Raw genomic sequence first — 16,908 nt, forward strand, 5'->3', positions numbered from 1 at the left:
GAGACAAGCTGAGAAGAGCATCTATTAACCTGTACTGGCTCCAGGGCACCCATTTTATATACAATGAGGCTCATTCTACCACTATATTGCTTCATCGGTATGCAACGATTCAGCCACTCCATGCCTTCTATCCCTTCAAGACGGACCTATGCAGCTGGCCTTCCTACCCTCCGACATATATCCAGAGAGTGCGGCGTTTGTGCTATGGATGCGACACTCCCGAGACTCCAGAAAGGGAGGAAGGTAAGGGGCCCGCAGACCATGCAGTTGTTGGATCCGATCCTTCGAATGGATGATGCCGTTGCATCCGGGTGCGAGCAAAGTTCCTTTTGCTACCGCCCATGCATCTTATGGTGAGATATGAGGAGATATGTCTGCTCCCCTCCATCCATATTCAACACCCCACTCCTGCTCCATGTCCCGAAGTGGTGGGCGAAGAAAATGTAGAATCGAAGAAGGCTGCCCAGGTTTCACGGTTGCCCAAATCGTTCAGCATTAGATTAGTCCTTCCAGTCCCAAACTTGTTTTAGGAAATGAGCCATGTTGACCTTCTTGTTCTTGATTTCTACCATCCACGGATGGTCGAGCATGCGCCAAGGAGTTGCTCGTCGGGGCATTTCTTTCTCAAGGCTGTGTGACGAGTGAGCGAAGCTCATTGGGGCACGCAAAATGGGAGACACTTACCAACAGTCGATGAAATACTTGAAGTTATCCGACCAACGGATCTTGTTTTCGGGCTCGTCCTTGAGTTTGGGAATGGGCTGCCGTACAATATACGTGAGGAGATCAATGAGGCCGGCCCTCGGATTCATTTCGGTGCCATCTGCGGGGAAAGGAAATCGGTTCTGGGCTACCTCGAGGAGCGTGACACCGAGACTCCACACATCACTGGTGATGGTATAACTCTGGCCTGTAATGCGTTCTGGCGCCATGTAGTAGGACGTGCCGATGAAGGTATTTGCATCCCCCTTTGTGCCGAACTCGCCAGACACACCAAAGTCACAGAGCTTGACCTGACCGTCGCGGCACAGGAGGATATTGCTTGGCTTGATGTCGCGATGGATGATGCGATGACTGTGAAGATAGGTGAGGCCGTTCAGGACGCCTTCGGCAACCTTTCCTAATACCTTCTCGCCCGTCCGACCTCCTAGTTTCTTCACCTCTTTGTACACCGAGTCCAGCGATCCACCTTCGCAGAATTCCATGGCGATGCTAATGGTGCCAGTGCTGTCATCTGTAAAAGCCCCGTAATAGCGGCAGATATGATCGCTGGCGCATGACTTGTTAAACTCGAGCTCGCGCATTATCTGCCTCTTGACATCGGGATCGGGGTTCGTCGTAATGACCTATGGACATGTCAGCTAAGCCCACGATCGGTGGTGTGCAGGCATGCCTTTAGTGCAAAGATTGTCTTTCCGCCCTTCAATATGGCTTTGGTGACGGCACCGCCAGCGCCTTCGCCTAGACTGCCTCGCTGTTCGATCATACCCTTGGCACTGGCGGCTCTCCATCCTTCGTCATCCAGATCCTCCACATCGAGCGGACGGCCCTTCTCGGCAGCCATTTTTTCCAGATCAGGTAACGGCGGTTGGCTGTTCTGGCGCTCCATGGGCGCGGCGCCCTCGCTCCCTCCTTGTGATATGGCGGATATGGGTTCGGAGCCTTGGAGGGGCATTTGCAGGCTGGGGAAGGGCAAAGCTGCCGAGTACGAGGAAGCAGCAGAATTGTTTCCGTTGGGCAGCGCCTCGGAGAAACTGCCTGACCGCGAGTGCGCGCTGGCATCGCTCGAGCCGCCTGCCGAAAGCCCGGGGCCAATCTGTAATGGGGGCAAGCCTTTGGGTTGCGGGCGACCCTCATGGGGGGTATGACTGCTACCCAGAGGTGTCGCAAGCCGCAATTGCGGCGGGGCAGGACGAGAGAGGTTTTGTTGAGCGTCGGAAGCGCCGTTGGTCACGGGCCTGGCATGAGGAGAAGGGGGTATGGAGAGACCAAGTCGTGGTGTGCGGCTGCCGCTTTGTGAGCGGGCACCGGGTATGGGTGGGCGAAGTAAAGGGGCGGGAGATGTCATGGCCGGACGGGGTACCGAGGAGGAGGGAAGACAAGGAGGTGTGGTCGTAGAGGAAGCGGCAACAGAAGGGCCTTTGGCTTGTACGATGGTCGTGTGCAGATGCGAATCGGCGGTAATGGGTCTCTCTACGGCGTCCGGGATCGATGGATGGATATAACAGCGGCTGGTCGGCGGAGAGGCAGCGGTGGTCGTGGAGTGGAGAGGTGGTTATGACGAGGAGGATGTCAGGAGAGGCAACTGAGGCACCAGCTGGCCCACGTCTTGTCGCAGGAGCGGGTAAAAGCGGGCCACCAAGCGAACGGAAGGGTGAGAGAGCAAGACTTCCCCACAGTCTAGATTTCAGCGAGCGAGATATGTACGTCGGAAGAAAAAAGGTGAAGAAGAAAGGTCGTTTGGGGGAGGAGGGTGAGAAGGAGTGAATGAGTGAGGAGTGCGGCGCAGAAAGGTAAGATGGGATGGCACGCACCACTTCCCTCTCTGCTGCTTGGAGGGGGAGAGGCGTGGCGCCCAAGCGCTGAGTAGGAAGACAGACCCCCAGAACCCAGAACCTCCCCCAGATACAGTCCATGGCCGCCGACTGGCCTGCGCCCGTTTCAAAACCCGCCCGCCCGCAACGTAGGCGCCGCTGATTTGCCCTCTGCAGCAACCCGTCGACGCCGGCCTGGCTTGGAAGGTGGCGGCTGTTGGGGGACGGCCTATGTGAGAGTGACCCTGATACAGTAGTCCAGTGCACTACTCCGTAACTACTTGATAGCAATAAGACAGCAACTGGCCATCAACGCGACGAGAAACTCAACCACTGCTCCCGACTGCGATGCACGCTCGAGCCTATTCCTCCATCTCAGCAGTGGCTGACGTTGGACCTGCTGCTGCTGCTGGGTTTTGAACCTCAGCGTGGGGTCCGCTGCCCCATCCGTTACCCTTATTCATCCTCCAGCATGGGGCCAACTACGCCGTACGCCGTAGCCGTTCGACGATAATAAAACCGCCCTTCGCATCCCTCTTCCCAAGCTTCAGCGGCGACTTTGCTGCCATACTTCTGGCGAGTCGATAACGTGTTGATCAAGGCGCTTCGACAGTAACCCATCAAGCTACTCGCACCTCTCACGACCAACAGCGCCCCGACAATGCCTCAGTAGACCCCTACTCAGTACTATCCCCTTCCCCTGCCAAAAAAACAGAACCGACAGTCCAAACTGCACGTCGGCGACTAAGGTGGGTACAGTAAGCACATATCCATCGGCAGGACCCTTTCCGCGCTCATCTAGTCTATCCTCCTTCCCGTCATCTTCACGGCAAGAGCCCACCCGACATCCCCTATCCGCATCTACACAGCCTCGCAGCCTTTGCCGGACGTACAATTGTGTATATATCTCTGCTTGACAGATCCCCCGCCATCTATGATGCACCATTGCCAGCGGATTCAGATGATCGAGGAAACGGTAATCACTTGAGAAGGATTACAAAAGAGCAATATCCTGTTCACTATTCATGTTGCTGTGCTCAGCTTCGCTGATTACTCACAGACTATCTGTTAAGATCCGCTAGGAGTGGATCACGTATAGAAACATTGGCGTTACACTGCAGTTCGGCTCTGTGCTGGACTGTTTATCCTCAGCTCCAGCACTCCCTATAGAAAAGGTTATCACTGCTTCCTTTCGGTGCTGTTAGACCGTATTCCTGAGATGCACACCGCTGTCCCTAAATCCACATTCAACGCACTCATATCTCTTCATTGCCCAGAGTGCCTTGGCTTCCTAGCAGAACTGTGGGTGTCCCATACGTAGGCAAGAGATTCGCTTATCCGAGAGCATCAAGGTCGGCCTGCTGCTCGTTGAGAACAACTGCGGAGATGCATCAACCGTACCTCGACAGACATGAATACCAAAATCGGCAATACTCTTGCCAAAGAACGGGAGTTTGCAGTTTGCCGAAGTTTGCACATACGCCCCCCGAGAAAGACGTTGATTGGAAGAATCTCGAACAATTATCATAGTGTCTGCCCTGAACAATTCTGTCCCGAACAATTCTGTCCCGAACAATTCTGTCCCACGTCTGGGTATGGTCGATGCATTACCAGCTGCTTTGACTCACAGTTTTGTAATCGAGGACATGGTTAAGTCCGAAAGATCCACAACCCAGCGTGGTAATTCAAGGTATAAGGGAAACCGCCTTTCAGGCACATCGGTCTCTCAATATGATAGATGAGATATTGCAACTACCGTGACTAGCTTCGTTGAAAGCTACCTGCTCTACAACGAGACGCTGACCAGTCCCAAGAATCACAACGCCTTCAACCTACTCTTCCTCTCGAGTTCGGGAAGCTACTGAACCATGCACACAACTTCTCGAAGAAAACCGTGATCGACGTACTCAGGTTATCATCCACGTCTACAGGTACTTGCCTGTCATTTTGTCTTTGTCAGCTTCATCAGTTTTGGTCTTGTTGACGGTTTCCAGGACGGTGTGAGGTGCATGAGAACGACGTCCTCCAGCTCATCACGGCAACGGCTCCACTCCGCGAATTCTGTTGTATTTTCCCTCTTGTTTGTAGGAGATGAACGCAAGTGCAAGCGCGACGGATCCCTCTCTTCTCGTATTGTAGGTACACCACATCAACCGGACCTACAGTCTCGGAAATATGGGATCACATTAACAGCGGCTTTCGTGCAGTGTACCTTACCTGGGCAAAGAACACTTCAGCTACCTACGCTCTCGGAGGGAGAAGAAGAAGAAAGAGAGGGGTTTGGAGGCCGAGGCGGATTGAAGAATAGGATGATGCATGAATGGGAGAGGACAGAACATAAAATGAATCTCCTGCCAGGGCATCATAGTCGGGCTATCAAGCGTTCCCAAGGTTGTGGAAGCGACATCAATACGAGCCCGCCTAATTCCACCCTGGGCTTGATCGGCGTAGTGTAGAGTCCACACGTCTGCATGTCCTCGATATAAGATGAGGTAGGAAGCCAGAGTTTCGCGATCTTGTACATAGTGAGATTCAGGTGCTTTCCAGCATGAAGCCTTCTCTGCTGCGTGTGGTGGCCCTCGTCCTGCTATCAACAGCCACAGTCCAAGGCCAGTTCATCAACCTTCCAGAGGTACCTCCAGGCGTCTTCAACGTCAGTACACGCCTTGAGCTCCGAACCACTACAACAGCCGTCTGGGATGCTCTTACGAATTTCCCAGCCTATGCGGACTGGAACCCTTTTGTGCGGTCAGTCGCATCACCACCATCTCTCCCAACTTAGTAGCGCAACTCTCTCTAACCAGCTAAACAGCGCCGCGGTAGTGCTGACTCCGCTCAACCTCACTCTGCCCAAGCAGTATCCAGTCGAGGGAGCGAACCTGTACATGCGCGTACAAATTCCGCCTCTGCCACTGCCCGTCGACGCCTCAACTCCCGATAATCCGCTGCACACGCAGATTACTCTGGAAAACATCACGCATGTGCAGCCAGAGCGGTTGCGGCTGGCGTGGAAACATGTACGTCGTTGAAGAAGTGGGACTTATTGGGGGGGAGGGAGTGACGGTGATCTATGCTGACGTTCACCTATTAGGTCCTGCCGGATGCCGTTCTGGATGCGGAACGCTGGCAAGGGATCAGCGACCTGGGGAATGGAAAGGTGCTGTATGAGAGCAGAGAGGTGTATCGAGGGGCGGGAGCGATTGCGATCAAGGCGCTGTTTGCGGAGGGTTTACAGCAGGCGTTTGATGCTCAGGGTGCGGGCTTGAAGTTGTTGCTGGAAGGGTAGGAGGAGAGAATGGAGACGTGACGTACCCTCTCCGGACTCCCGGATGAGGAATGCCATGTGACCTGATTTAAATGAGGGCATTCCAAGGTTCCAAGGCGGCATCGTGGGCGTGTTTTGTGGTGGATGGTCGCGCCGCCCTCCCCCCCTCCGCAACCAGCAAGGCGTGGAGGCGTGGCTGGTTCCTGAGTGCTCCCCCTCGCCGTCCCCAGCTGCTGCCCCTCCAACGCAGGTACACAGCTCGACAGTACCACCACCACAACCGCTACACTCTTACAAGCTTTCGTCCCAAGTCCTGTCAACTCGCGATATCCGTCCAGCAGATCCCACGCTACTTACCCGTGGGACTTCCGCCTCGCATCCGCTGCACAGACTCCAGCGGAACCTCCTCGGAAGCTCCTCACCCCACCCGCCATCATCCGCCAGCAGCAGTCGGACGGAAAGGACAGCTTTCAGTGACCCGAGTAGGTAGAAGCTGCTGAGACTTTCTTTCCCGTTGCCTGACAGAAGTCGTAGAGGCGTGTCTGCGTGCCCGTTCACGGGGTTGAGTCACGTCGCCGCATGACGCAAGTCCCTTTGTCTTAGCACCAGTACTCCGTCTTCAACACCTTCACTACCTTACGCGTCCGCCGTCCTCAACCGTTTCTACCCTCCCTTCCGCCACGACAGCTCGAACCACATATACCACACGCTCCAAGACCTTTTTATGAGCCTATCGCCAGATCCGCCTCTTTCCAAGTTGTCCTATCTGTACCAGCAACAACGTAACCCCGCCAAAACTACCTTGGATACTACCCATCCTCGCGGCCGGAACGCCTCCAACCATGAGCTGGGACGAAGACATAGACATGGGGAGAGGGTCACTCGAATCTACCCGCGCGAGATGTGAGTATAGCTCTTGCGCTCGTCCATCCTAGTCTTCGCAAGCAAAGCGCTGTGGCCTGAGAGAGGAAAGGGGCGTGTAGCGGTGATTGCCTACGTGTACCCCTTCACTAATACCACAATAGAGCGAAACCTCCACGGTCCGCCCAGCGCTACTCGTCAACCTCCCCCTCAAGCCCGCCGACCTATAATGCCGGCCCTTCTCCTCTCCTCTCCGCTCTGGGCGCCACCAAAACAACCGCGACACACTATACCAGCGAGTGGACCAAGTCCCTTCCCTTCTTCGGGAACAACGCCTCCCCTGGCCAAGGAGGCATTCCCATCAGCGGCTCTCCACCCGTTTTCCACAACTCTCCAGGAGCCCGGGACCCTGTCTATGGGCACGCTGCCATGTCGAACTCGCCTCCAGCACCCGCGATGAGGCCTCTCAGTCACCCAAACCACCACACAACCTTTGGGGGGCGTCTGCAGGGCTCTCCCCATGAGTTACCCGGTCGCGACCGCAGAGCCTCCATGTACTCGCAGGTGGGCCAACGGGGTCCCTTCTCCAACAATCCTCCACTTCCGCATCAGCCTCAGAGCCATTACTATAACCTCCCGGATTTCAATCTCGGTCTTAATGATGACCTCGCCGAAGGAATCACTGCAGGCGAGGGCGGATACCACTGTGGTTTCGATAGCTTGGCAATGGCTGGAGACGATGCAGCAAGGACAGCCGAGAATGTGCTAGTAGTAGGCTATCAGGGCGGTGTCGACTTATTTCGCGTTGAGCGGAGCCGCTTGGATCTGGTTGGCGGTTTAGAAGGGCTTAGAGGCAGCGTCATCGGAGCCAAAATTCTCCCCTGGACCGCCCGACGAGATCCCCTAGCGGATTCTCGTCCCCTTATCGCCCTTGTTCTTCATGGCCCGGTCCTTCAGCAACCCAGGAGGGCACACAGTGGTAGTACCACTTCCTCTGTGATTGACGATGGTTCATCCGATTCTCCTAGCCGGCCACCTTCAAGCAGAGGCAATGACCAGGGAAACACCGTGACCCACTATCAGACCACCGTCGAAGTCTTCTCGCTGAAGGAGAGGAAGCAGATTGCCGTCCTGTACAAGAGCCCTTTGATTCCTGTCAGTAGTCCCGTTGATAGCCCCATGTTTGAGCCTCCGGCGCCCGCTGGCGAATTCGTCCTCGAGGCGAAAGGGAAATTTGTCGTGGTCGCATCTGGAACGAGTGGTGAGGTTTTTATCTTTGCCCCCTACCTCAGAGGACACGAAGATTATGTTCCCAAGTTTCGCTGCGTCGGAAAAGTGTGGACCACCGTCCTTCGAAGAGAGAAGGGACTCCATTCGAGCAGCTCCAGTGCCGCTGACGGCAGCTCGGACGAAGCGCAGCACGAAACACGCGGAACTCCTCTGTTCTCGGTCTCTGAGCGTTGGCTTGCTGTGACGCCCCCGGCGGCGTCGGTCTTGTTACCCGTCAACGGCGTTGCACTGACCTCTCCGTACTACGAGAAGCCTCCTGGTCTGTCCCATCACACTGTGCCACCTCAACCTTCGCCCAACTGTGCGGTGGACGCACCCGAGGCAGGAAGCCTGATCGATCGCCTCACCCGGGAAGGGACCCAAGTTGCCATCAAGGGTGCGCGCTGGGCGACCGAGAAAGGCATACAGGCCTTCAAGAGCTATATGAACAAAGGATCACAGCCGAATAACAATGCCATTGGATATCACCATGGGCCAGATCCGATGGAGCAACCGTACTTCCCGCCAACGCATGGCCAGAACCAAGTTCAAAGGCAGGAAGCTACTGTGATTTCCATCTACGATTTGCAACGCCTTTTGGATGCCGAGGAGACTGGGAGTAAAACAGCCGTTCATCCTTTGGCTACGATCCCGGCCGCTTTGGGCTGCAGTTTCCTGTCCTTTGCTCCCACTGGCCTCTTTCTGATGACCGTCAGTGCGAAGGGAGATGTGCAAACCGTGTGGGACCTCAAACGTATCACCTCCCGCAAGGCCAGGAAAACGAGCAGAGAGCAGATTGTAGGCCCACATGTGCGCCAGATTGCGAGGTTCACTCGACTGACCGTCGCGAACGTCGTCGACGTTGTCTGGTCCCAACCACGACCAGATAGGGTGGCAGTGATTACTGACAAGGGAACTATACACATGTTTCCCATGCCCGCGTCTGCTTTTCAATGGCCACCTCCGCGTCGGACCGTCAAGCCCTCTCCTCCCGCGAAAATTAAAGAAGAGGGTACTGCCACGAATGAGCGTGGCGGAGCCATCAGCTCGGCCATGCAAGCTTTGAACGGAAGTGCCAAACCATTGTTCGATGCGGTACGAGCACGCGGCACGAGCAATGGGTCGCGCTTCCCGTCGTTCAGCAGCCTCGGCCTCACCCCAGCCTCTGGAGCAAAGTCGGGTAAAGCCGTCGCCGCCGGAGTGGGCAAGTCGATCAACAACATTCGCCATTCAGGCGACAACAAGCTGTGGCTATCGCCAATATCATCGAGTGGTGCCAAACTCAACAGTGTGCGGTGGCTCACGGGGAAGGGACGGGGGTCAATAGCTTTCGTGTCCGCTGGTGTGTTACAGATCTACAAGGTGCACATGCGACCTGCCACTGGTAGAGGAAAGTCTGCGACTGCGCCCTCCATCTCGAAGACAAAGCTTGCAGAGTTCGGTCTAAGTCCTGTATCGGCAGCACGGTTTCCGCCCTCTGTTGCCGCTTTCTTGGCTCATCAGGAGGAGGAGCCCCGAGTCCCCCTTGAGCCTTACGGCGACTGGCTGCCTCGCGCGCTCCCGAATCGTGGAGGAAAAGGGCGATCAACTGTCAAGAAGCATGTTGTATCCTCCCCGGCTCCATTGAGCTTCTCCGAAATTGAGACCAATCCGCCCTATCAGCCATTCTATACCGATAGGAGAGTCACGCGGTTCAAGTTCGCCAGGCAACGGCTGGATGCTAGCACCGAAAGCGAACAACTTCCCACGATATCCGAGCTGAGCTCGGATCTCCACCATGCAGATGAGGATACGCCTTGGCTGTTTGGAGAGGAGGTTGAAGCCGTGCGGATTGCCTCGCCTGCATCCTACGCGTATGACGTGGGGCAAGGAGGGGATGAAGATGACGACTCGGTGATCCGGCTTGGAGCGCGCATCGAGACGAAGCTGTCCATGGGAGACGGTGAGGAAGAGGTCGAGCAAGTGGTTAGTACGACGAGGCGTAGACGAGTGAAGGCCGGGGAAGGCCCGGAAGATGACGATGGCTTCTTTGAGGATGATTGCGAAGTACTTGACTTTGCGGAGGACAGGGTGTGAGGGACTCGAGTTGTTGGGCGAAGTTCAATCGCTGGAGAAGAGGAATAGGAGTAGGAGAGGGCGTTTGGTGAGGGAATTTTCTGTGATACCATCTTTGTCTCATTTTTGTCATCGACCATTACTAAACAACATCAACAAACGCATTCATGGGGTTTCGCTGATTGGTGCCGTATTTGTGACTTTGGCTCTCATGCCCAGGTCTTTGCATAGTAGAGACGGGGTTATTTATCGATCGCCTCGAGAAGGGTCATACTATGGTTAATAGTGATAAACATGAGTTTTATATGAAGTTTGCATGCACATACACAGCTGGCGATAGTGTCCTTCCTCCGTATTTTGTCCTGAATTAAAGTAAGCCAGTCTGGGATGGAGGTGCGCTTGATGTCTTTCCTGACCCCTGCTTGCTGCGACCTCCCCGCCAAGCCTTGCGTCACCGAACCTCTCCAACTCCAACAATACAAATTCGCACTCCCCTTTCTTTCCAACAACTTCCCTCCCCCAACTCTCTACTCCCCTCCAACTCCAATATTAACCATGGACACCCTCCGCAGCGCCCTCCAACCCATCACGCACAACCTCCCCCAACCCCTCGCCAACCTCGGCCGCACCATCCTCGGCGCACCCTGCTACAAACACCTCATCATCGACATCGACCCAGCCACCCACCCAGACTGCGTCAAACTGCTCATCAGCAAAGGCCTCTCCTACGGCATCATCGGCGCCTCGTCCATCGTCAAGATCCCCCAACTCCTCAAGCTACTCCACAGCCAATCCGCCGAGGGCGTCTCCTTCCTCTCGTACCTGCTCGAGACGAGCGCGTACCTCATCTCGCTGGCGTACAACGTCCGCAATCGATTCCCCTTCAGCACGTTTGGCGAGACGGCGTTCATCCTCGTGCAGAATGTCGTCATCGCCGCGTTGGTATTGCAGTATAGTGGAAGGGGGGCCGCGGTCGCGGCGTGGGTCGCTGCGCTCGCGGTGGGGGGGACGGCGCTGTTCAGATCGGATGTCGTCGATGTCAAGGCGTTGAATTGGTTGCAGGCCGGGGCGGGCGTGTTGGGCGTCGCGAGTAAGGTGCCGCAGGTGGTGGAGATTTGGAGGCGCGGGGGGACGGGCCAGTTGAGTGCTTTTACGGTGAGTATACATAATACCCCACACCGTATTTCTTCTCAAATTCCCTCGCATTGTCGATGTTCTCCTTTGGAAGTGGTATGCTGATGCGTTCAATAGGTCCTGAATTACCTCGCCGGCTCCCTCTCGCGCATCTACACGACACTCCAGGAGGTCAACGACCCGCTCATCTTGTGGGGCTTCATCTCCGGGTTCGCGCTCAACGCCATCCTCGCCCTGCAGGTGCTTTATTATTGGAATGCGCCCGCCAGCAAGATGACGGAGGCGAGGAAGCCGCGCCCGATTACGGCGGAGAAGGTGAATGCGGGGGAGAAGCAGAGCTATGCCGGTGTGGCGGGGAAGAGCAAGAGCCCGAGTACGCGGCGGAGGGGGTAGATGTGAGAGGGTGGTGATTGATGGGGAAGGGGAGGTGGGGGAGTTGCGTAATGTAATGGGGGTGGGAAATTGGGTGGGTAGATTGACCGCAAGGGCGGCAGAGGGATGCGGGAAGTTGCAATTCATCTTGGAACTCATGCTGGTGCAATGACATTTTTCAAGCACTCGGCATTGGAACTTGGGCGTAGGTGGAAGAAGCGTGCAATATTTCAATGAATGGATATCAAGTCTAGCCATCTATATATATATATTTGAGCATCATGATCGTCAACGTCGTCATAATCATCATCATCGTCTTCTTCTTCTTCTCCTCCATTCCCAACTACCTACGTATTACTCAACCAACGCACTGGCAAACCTACTCCTCCGTCGAATCTCGGGCCCGTACAGCACGAGCACCCACGGCACGAGCGTCAGCAGCAGCCCGATGCCGCCGAGCAGCGAGCTGGCGGGGCCGAAGCCCAGGCGCGTGTAGAGCTGGGTCGTTATGAGGGGGAAGACGCCGCCTAGAGGGGTTTGTGTTAGTAAGTGGGAGGAGGACTGAGAGGAGGGTAGAGGAAGAGGGAAGCAGAGGACGAAAAGCCGGGAAAAGGGTGAAAAGGAAGAACAAGGCATCAGCATCCCGCCGAAGAGCATAAAGAATCACGTGAGGAAATATGTAGGGAACAAGCCAGGAAAGGAAAAGAAAAGTCGAGTCTTAGAGAGAGACACAATGGGGAGAGAGGGGGAGGGAGAGAGAGAGGGAGAGAGAAAAGGTACGACGCACCCAACATATTCCGGCAAAAACTCTGCGCCGCCAGCGCCGAGCTCGCATACCGATGATACGTATCAGCCAGATAATTAAACGTGCTGAGGTAAATAGCAAAGATGCCGATCGTGGCCAGCACGATCCCGAGAGCGGGCACCATCCAATGGACGTGGCTGTAGGTGCCGCTCCAGCCGAACAGCAGCATGCCGACGGGCATGAAGACGGACTCGACGCACACGAAGTAGAGTCTCGCTTCGGGGACTCCCGTAGCCATGTTGCGGGCGAAGGTGGTATGTGCGTACCTTTTGCTGCGGGCAAGACGTTCCTGGTAGATGGAGAGCAAGGTGGCGAGGATGGCGCCGAGGGAGGTGGCGGCGAAGACGGCGTTGGCTTGCTGGAGGGAGAAGGCGTGGGTGTGTTGGAAGACTAACGGGATGGCGGCGAGGGTCAGGTACAGGACGGCCCAGGAGAAGGCGACCCAGAGGGAGAAGAAGAAGACGACGGGCTCGGTGCTGAGGAGGTGGAAGGGGCGGTAGAGGGAGATGGCGATCATTTTGGTGAGGGAGCTGCGTTCTTCGTCCGAGAGGACCTTCCAGCGGATGCGTTGGGGGGATGGGATCATGATGGGGTCTTTGGGTGATGCGTGGGAGCATGGGAGGGAGATGGCGGAGGAGTAACCGGCGGCTTCGAGAGCGTCATACCATTTGTTGAGGGCGTGGGCCTTGCGGCTGAGTAGGACGCTGCCGCGGGTTTCTTGGAAGACGAGGACGATGAGAGCGACCATGAGGGCGTCGACGATGGTTTGGACGTGGAAGATCCATCGCCAGGAGGTGTTTTGCGCAATGAAGCCGGCTACGAGAGGGCCCAGGCCGGTGCCGCAGAGGGCGCCTCCACTGAAGATGGCCATGGGCTTGTTGCGGTCATCCGTGTGGTAGATGTCCGACACGACGCCACCGATGATGGAGGAGAAGGTAGATCCGCCCACGCCGGCGAAGAAGCGGGCTACGAGCATTCCTGCGTACGACTGCGTGAGGCCGGTGCAGAGTTGGCAGATGACGAAGAGGATGCCACTCGCGATGAAGACGGGGCGTCGGCCTTGGACCTCTGAAAAAGGGGCTAGGACCATGGGGGCGATTGCGAAGCCTAGGACGTTGTTAGAATACACATCCTGATTTTGAATAACAGTAAACGTACCGCTTGTGAACATGGTGATGCCGACCAGTGCTGCTACATTACTCACATGCCATTCTTGACTCATTTGTCCAATGCCGGGACTGTACGAGCCCGCACTGAAGGCAGTCAAGGATGTGATGATGCAGGAGATCCATATTGTGATGCTCTTCCTGGTACTCGACCATTCGAAGGGCGACGTGTACTTGGTGAGATTGGGTTGGGGTGGTGGTGGCGCTTGATCGTCCTTTGGTAGATATAAAATTGAGGATGGCGTAGGGACCTCGGTCTCGAAAGTCAAGTATTGGTAGACAATTTCTCCCTCTTCTGGAGTTCCACCTTCTTCTTTATATCCACTTGACTTTTCAGCGAATTCTTCGACATCCTCACTGTCGGATTGCGGCGGTGGCACATCAGAGTGATCATCCGGGTATATGGGGCTGCTTATTTCCGTAGGTTTTCTCCCGGGAATTGCAATTGCACCATTTGTGTGGAGTTGAGGCGACATGATGGCATCAACCGCCCTGGAGAAGGGGCAACAGGGCGAAAGGCTTGAAGAAAGAAGACGGGACTGAAATGGAAGAAAGGGAAGAAAGCCAGCAACGAAGAGGCATGAAGATCATGGCGGGAAGATGCATACTACCGTTGCTAAGCGTGGTATTGCTGGACGGGAGATAAAGTCGGATATGCTTGGCGATGCATTTTCGAGTTAGCAAAAGTGGATATGCTGTATGGGTAAGGATCGGTTTGGGGTTGGTGCTTTGGCCTGGTTGGTGTAGGGTCTGTTCAGCAACACGCCCTATCGGACACAAAGTACAAACAGAGCTCTCATGTCCCCATGGCGCCATCTTGATAGAGCGACTGCTGACGGCGGAAATGTGATTCTCGATAATGTGTCTCCAATGAGCAGGCGGACTCGAGGAAGATGATGACAAGATGTTGTCAGTGTGGTTGCTGACGAAATGGAGCCCGTCGGAAAGCTGGCGGGGGAAGAGTCGATGGAAATGTCGAGCCTTCAAGGTGTAGCGAACAGGGGAATTTTCTTGATTAGTGCCATTGCAGACTAGAAATGGGAATCTCCTCATCTAGCTAGTGATGGAAACCCCTTGCCCTTGCACGAGAAAGAGAGCGTTTCGTGCCATTCCGACACAACGGTAAACACCGTGTCCGATCTGGTAGACGTAGTAAACTGAGATAGAGACGGCCCCTGATTCGTCGAATACTGGAGGACCATAGTAGCTGGGAGTGTTCGAGTTAGTACCGCAGTTAGCAGGGACGCTTTAGTGTGAAACTATGTATACGGTATCTAGTCCCTTCTATACAGAGCAACACAATTGCAAGGGCCTGGAGCGAGCCTTGGGTTTCACACCTTCTTGCCGCCCCCCACGCGTTGCCACGGACTTGGTGGTCTCGTATAGGACAATACCGACGTCGGCGAAGAGTGTCCATCAGCCCATTGACATTGGTGAAAGAGACTGCTGAGGAAGCATTGGCATGGCGATTGCGCAATATCCACCTTTCCTAATCCAGCCGGGTCGAGCACATCGAGGGACCACAGCTTGGGCAATGATAAAAAGACTTGTCTGCCGCTCATCTGAACCATCTTCACTTTTTAACACACAAATCCATACGCCTTGCAGTTCTCGAGATACCCCAGTTTCCCTTGCTTGCACCCTTTTTCTGTAAGTATCCCCGCATTGATTTCTCCCGTTGCATCCTCCGCCAGGGCCGGGATGAACGGTATTACCCCGCTACCCCGCCACCCCTCCATTACTCCCCTCTACAGCTGGTCTCCAGAGCGAGTTTGCGGTGTTTGCATCGGGCCCCGCGCTGACCATGACCAGAAGAAAGCAGAATCACCATGGCCGAACAGCGTGCTGAACCCCTCCGCCTCGGCAGCATTGCCCCCAACTTCCAGGCCGAGACGACAAAGGGCCCCATTGACTTCCACGAGTTCATTGGCGACAACTGGGTCGTGCTCTTCTCCCACCCCGAGGACTACACGCCCGTCTGCACCACCGAGCTGGGCGCCTTTGCGAAGCTCGAGCCCGAGTTCACCAAGCGCGGCGTCAAGCTCATCGGCCTCTCCGCCAACACCATTGACAGCCACGAGGGCTGGATCAAGGACATTAATGAGGTCTCGGGCGCCACCCTGACCTTCCCCATCATTGGAGACAAGGAGAGGAAGGTCGCCTATCTGTACGACATGTACGTACTCATCCCTCACGCTCTTCCGAGAACATGAGGTGTTAACCTGGAGCAGGCTGGACTACCAGGACACGACCAACGTCGACTCCAAGGGCATCGCCTTCACCATCCGCTCCGTCTTCATCATCGACCCCAAGAAGACGATCCGCCTCATCATGTCGTACCCGGCCTCGACCGGCCGCAACAGCGCCGAGGTGCTGCGCGTCATCGACTCGCTCCAGACGGGCGACAAGCACCGGATAACCACGCCCATCAACTGGGTGCCGGGAGACGATGTCATTGTGCACCCCAGCGTCAAGAACGAAGAGGCCAAGACGCTCTTTCCCGAATTCAGAATTGTCAAGCCCTACCTCCGCTTCACGCCCCTCCCCAAGGAGAAGACGAGCGCTGCTGTATAAAGGAGATGACGAGGCAGTGCCGGCGCTGTGGTGGATGCAGTCTTGGGAATTGGGCCAAGGATTTTGTTGGGAAGACATGAGGATGCTTCCAGAAACAGAAATCCCGGCATTCTGGCATCAAAGCGGAGGGTATGGGTCTTGTAGGGCTGAAACGAACAAGCCCAGATAATCCCATCACGTCCACAAGAAATAATAACAGAGGATCTCGCCAACAACGGTGCATGTGTGTGACTGTTCAACCGTCAGCCTTGCAACCCTAAGGAGCGACACTGTGGCTGAAGTATTGCTTGGGCGCCGTCTGCGTGAATTGCTCATGTGGATACGTCGACTATCGCAGTCCCCTTTCCCCATCGGTGTGCTTGTACTGTACCTCTGTAGCACCCGCTGCCGACAATGGCTCGCAACCGTGTTCCATCCGCTCCCAATGATATATTATCCAAGCTGTCCAGCAGCGGCTAAAGAGCAGGCAGCGCCAATATAGATCTTTTTAGACTTAGGGCGTGTTTAGTTCCAGAATTAAGGATCTCTCGCACGGGCTTTTCAGCTGTAATAGAGTTGTAATTAGGGGACTGTTTAGTTCCGCGGCCTATTAAGGAGTAATTTGCTAGTCCTAAGTTAGCTCTATCTGTAATAGGCGGAGTATTTAGTTATCTGTTGTCTATTAACAAAAGAACACGTTTAAATTTGCTGCTAGCGCACTTACAACCCTGCTACCTTCCTAAATAGGTATAACTCTACTAGGATCTCACCTATTACAACTAGCTGTCTAAGGATAGTAGTTTATAATAGACTTTTGCCTTTCTTGTACTAAGGATTACTAAAATTGCCTATTACTATATAGAGGAAGCCTGCTAGTAACTATAGAGACTGCAG

General features: G+C 55.1%; 7 protein-coding genes across 7 annotated transcripts; 5 read left to right on the forward strand and 2 right to left on the reverse strand.

The window, feature by feature from the left end:
* Positions 1–428: 428 nt before the first annotated feature.
* Positions 429–2,068, reverse strand: EI97DRAFT_474377 (MAP kinase; the record flags this gene model as incomplete). The annotated part of the gene is made up of 3 exons (XM_033801895.1): positions 429–630; positions 685–1,346; positions 1,394–2,068. The coding sequence occupies 3 exons, from the start codon at positions 2,066–2,068 to the stop codon at positions 501–503; spliced, it is 1,467 nt and encodes a 488-aa protein (XP_033653375.1). The 3' UTR covers positions 429–500.
* A 2,112-nt stretch (positions 2,069–4,180) lies between these two features.
* Positions 4,181–5,820, forward strand: EI97DRAFT_450658 (uncharacterized protein; the record flags this gene model as incomplete). The annotated part of the gene is made up of 6 exons (XM_033800296.1): positions 4,181–4,183; positions 4,700–4,742; positions 5,138–5,282; positions 5,317–5,353; positions 5,393–5,551; positions 5,626–5,820. 6 exons carry the CDS (start codon positions 4,181–4,183, stop codon positions 5,818–5,820), a joined length of 582 nt encoding a protein of 193 aa, XP_033653376.1.
* On the forward strand, positions 5,728–6,444 carry EI97DRAFT_57362 (uncharacterized protein). Its single transcript, XM_033802929.1, has 2 exons — positions 5,728–6,281; positions 6,336–6,444. Exons 1-2 carry the CDS (start codon positions 5,892–5,894, stop codon positions 6,363–6,365), a joined length of 420 nt encoding a protein of 139 aa, XP_033653377.1. The 5' UTR covers positions 5,728–5,891; the 3' UTR covers positions 6,366–6,444.
* EI97DRAFT_419437 (uncharacterized protein) lies at positions 6,039–10,005 on the forward strand (the record flags this gene model as incomplete). The annotated part of the gene is made up of 3 exons (XM_033796991.1): positions 6,039–6,281; positions 6,334–6,702; positions 6,825–10,005. Exons 2-3 carry the CDS (start codon positions 6,524–6,526, stop codon positions 10,003–10,005), a joined length of 3,360 nt encoding a protein of 1,119 aa, XP_033653378.1. The 5' UTR covers positions 6,039–6,281; positions 6,334–6,523.
* A 518-nt stretch (positions 10,006–10,523) lies between these two features.
* Positions 10,524–11,819, forward strand: EI97DRAFT_494393 (mannose-P-dolichol utilization defect 1 protein). Its single transcript, XM_033802387.1, has 2 exons — positions 10,524–11,139; positions 11,236–11,819. Exons 1-2 carry the CDS (start codon positions 10,540–10,542, stop codon positions 11,509–11,511), a joined length of 876 nt encoding a protein of 291 aa, XP_033653379.1. The 5' UTR covers positions 10,524–10,539; the 3' UTR covers positions 11,512–11,819.
* Positions 11,820–12,275: 456 nt separating this feature from the next.
* On the reverse strand, positions 12,276–13,754 carry EI97DRAFT_399327 (MFS general substrate transporter; the record flags this gene model as incomplete). The annotated part of the gene is made up of 2 exons (XM_033796418.1): positions 13,454–13,754; positions 12,276–13,402 (listed from the first exon to the last, which is right to left on the reverse strand). Coding segments are annotated over exons 1-2 (1,191 nt in total), but the record flags the coding sequence as incomplete, so codon positions are not given.
* A 1,536-nt stretch (positions 13,755–15,290) lies between these two features.
* EI97DRAFT_458848 (mitochondrial peroxiredoxin PRX1) lies at positions 15,291–16,035 on the forward strand (the record flags this gene model as incomplete). Its single annotated transcript, XM_033800945.1, has 2 exons — positions 15,291–15,637; positions 15,693–16,035. 2 exons carry the CDS (start codon positions 15,291–15,293, stop codon positions 16,033–16,035), a joined length of 690 nt encoding a protein of 229 aa, XP_033653381.1.
* Between the last annotated feature and the right edge of the window lie 873 nt (positions 16,036–16,908).

Source organism: Westerdykella ornata, assembly GCF_010094085.1.
Source record: "Westerdykella ornata strain CBS 379.55 unplaced genomic scaffold EI97scaffold_12, whole genome shotgun sequence".
Lineage (NCBI taxonomy): Eukaryota > Fungi > Ascomycota > Dothideomycetes > Pleosporales > Sporormiaceae > Westerdykella > Westerdykella ornata.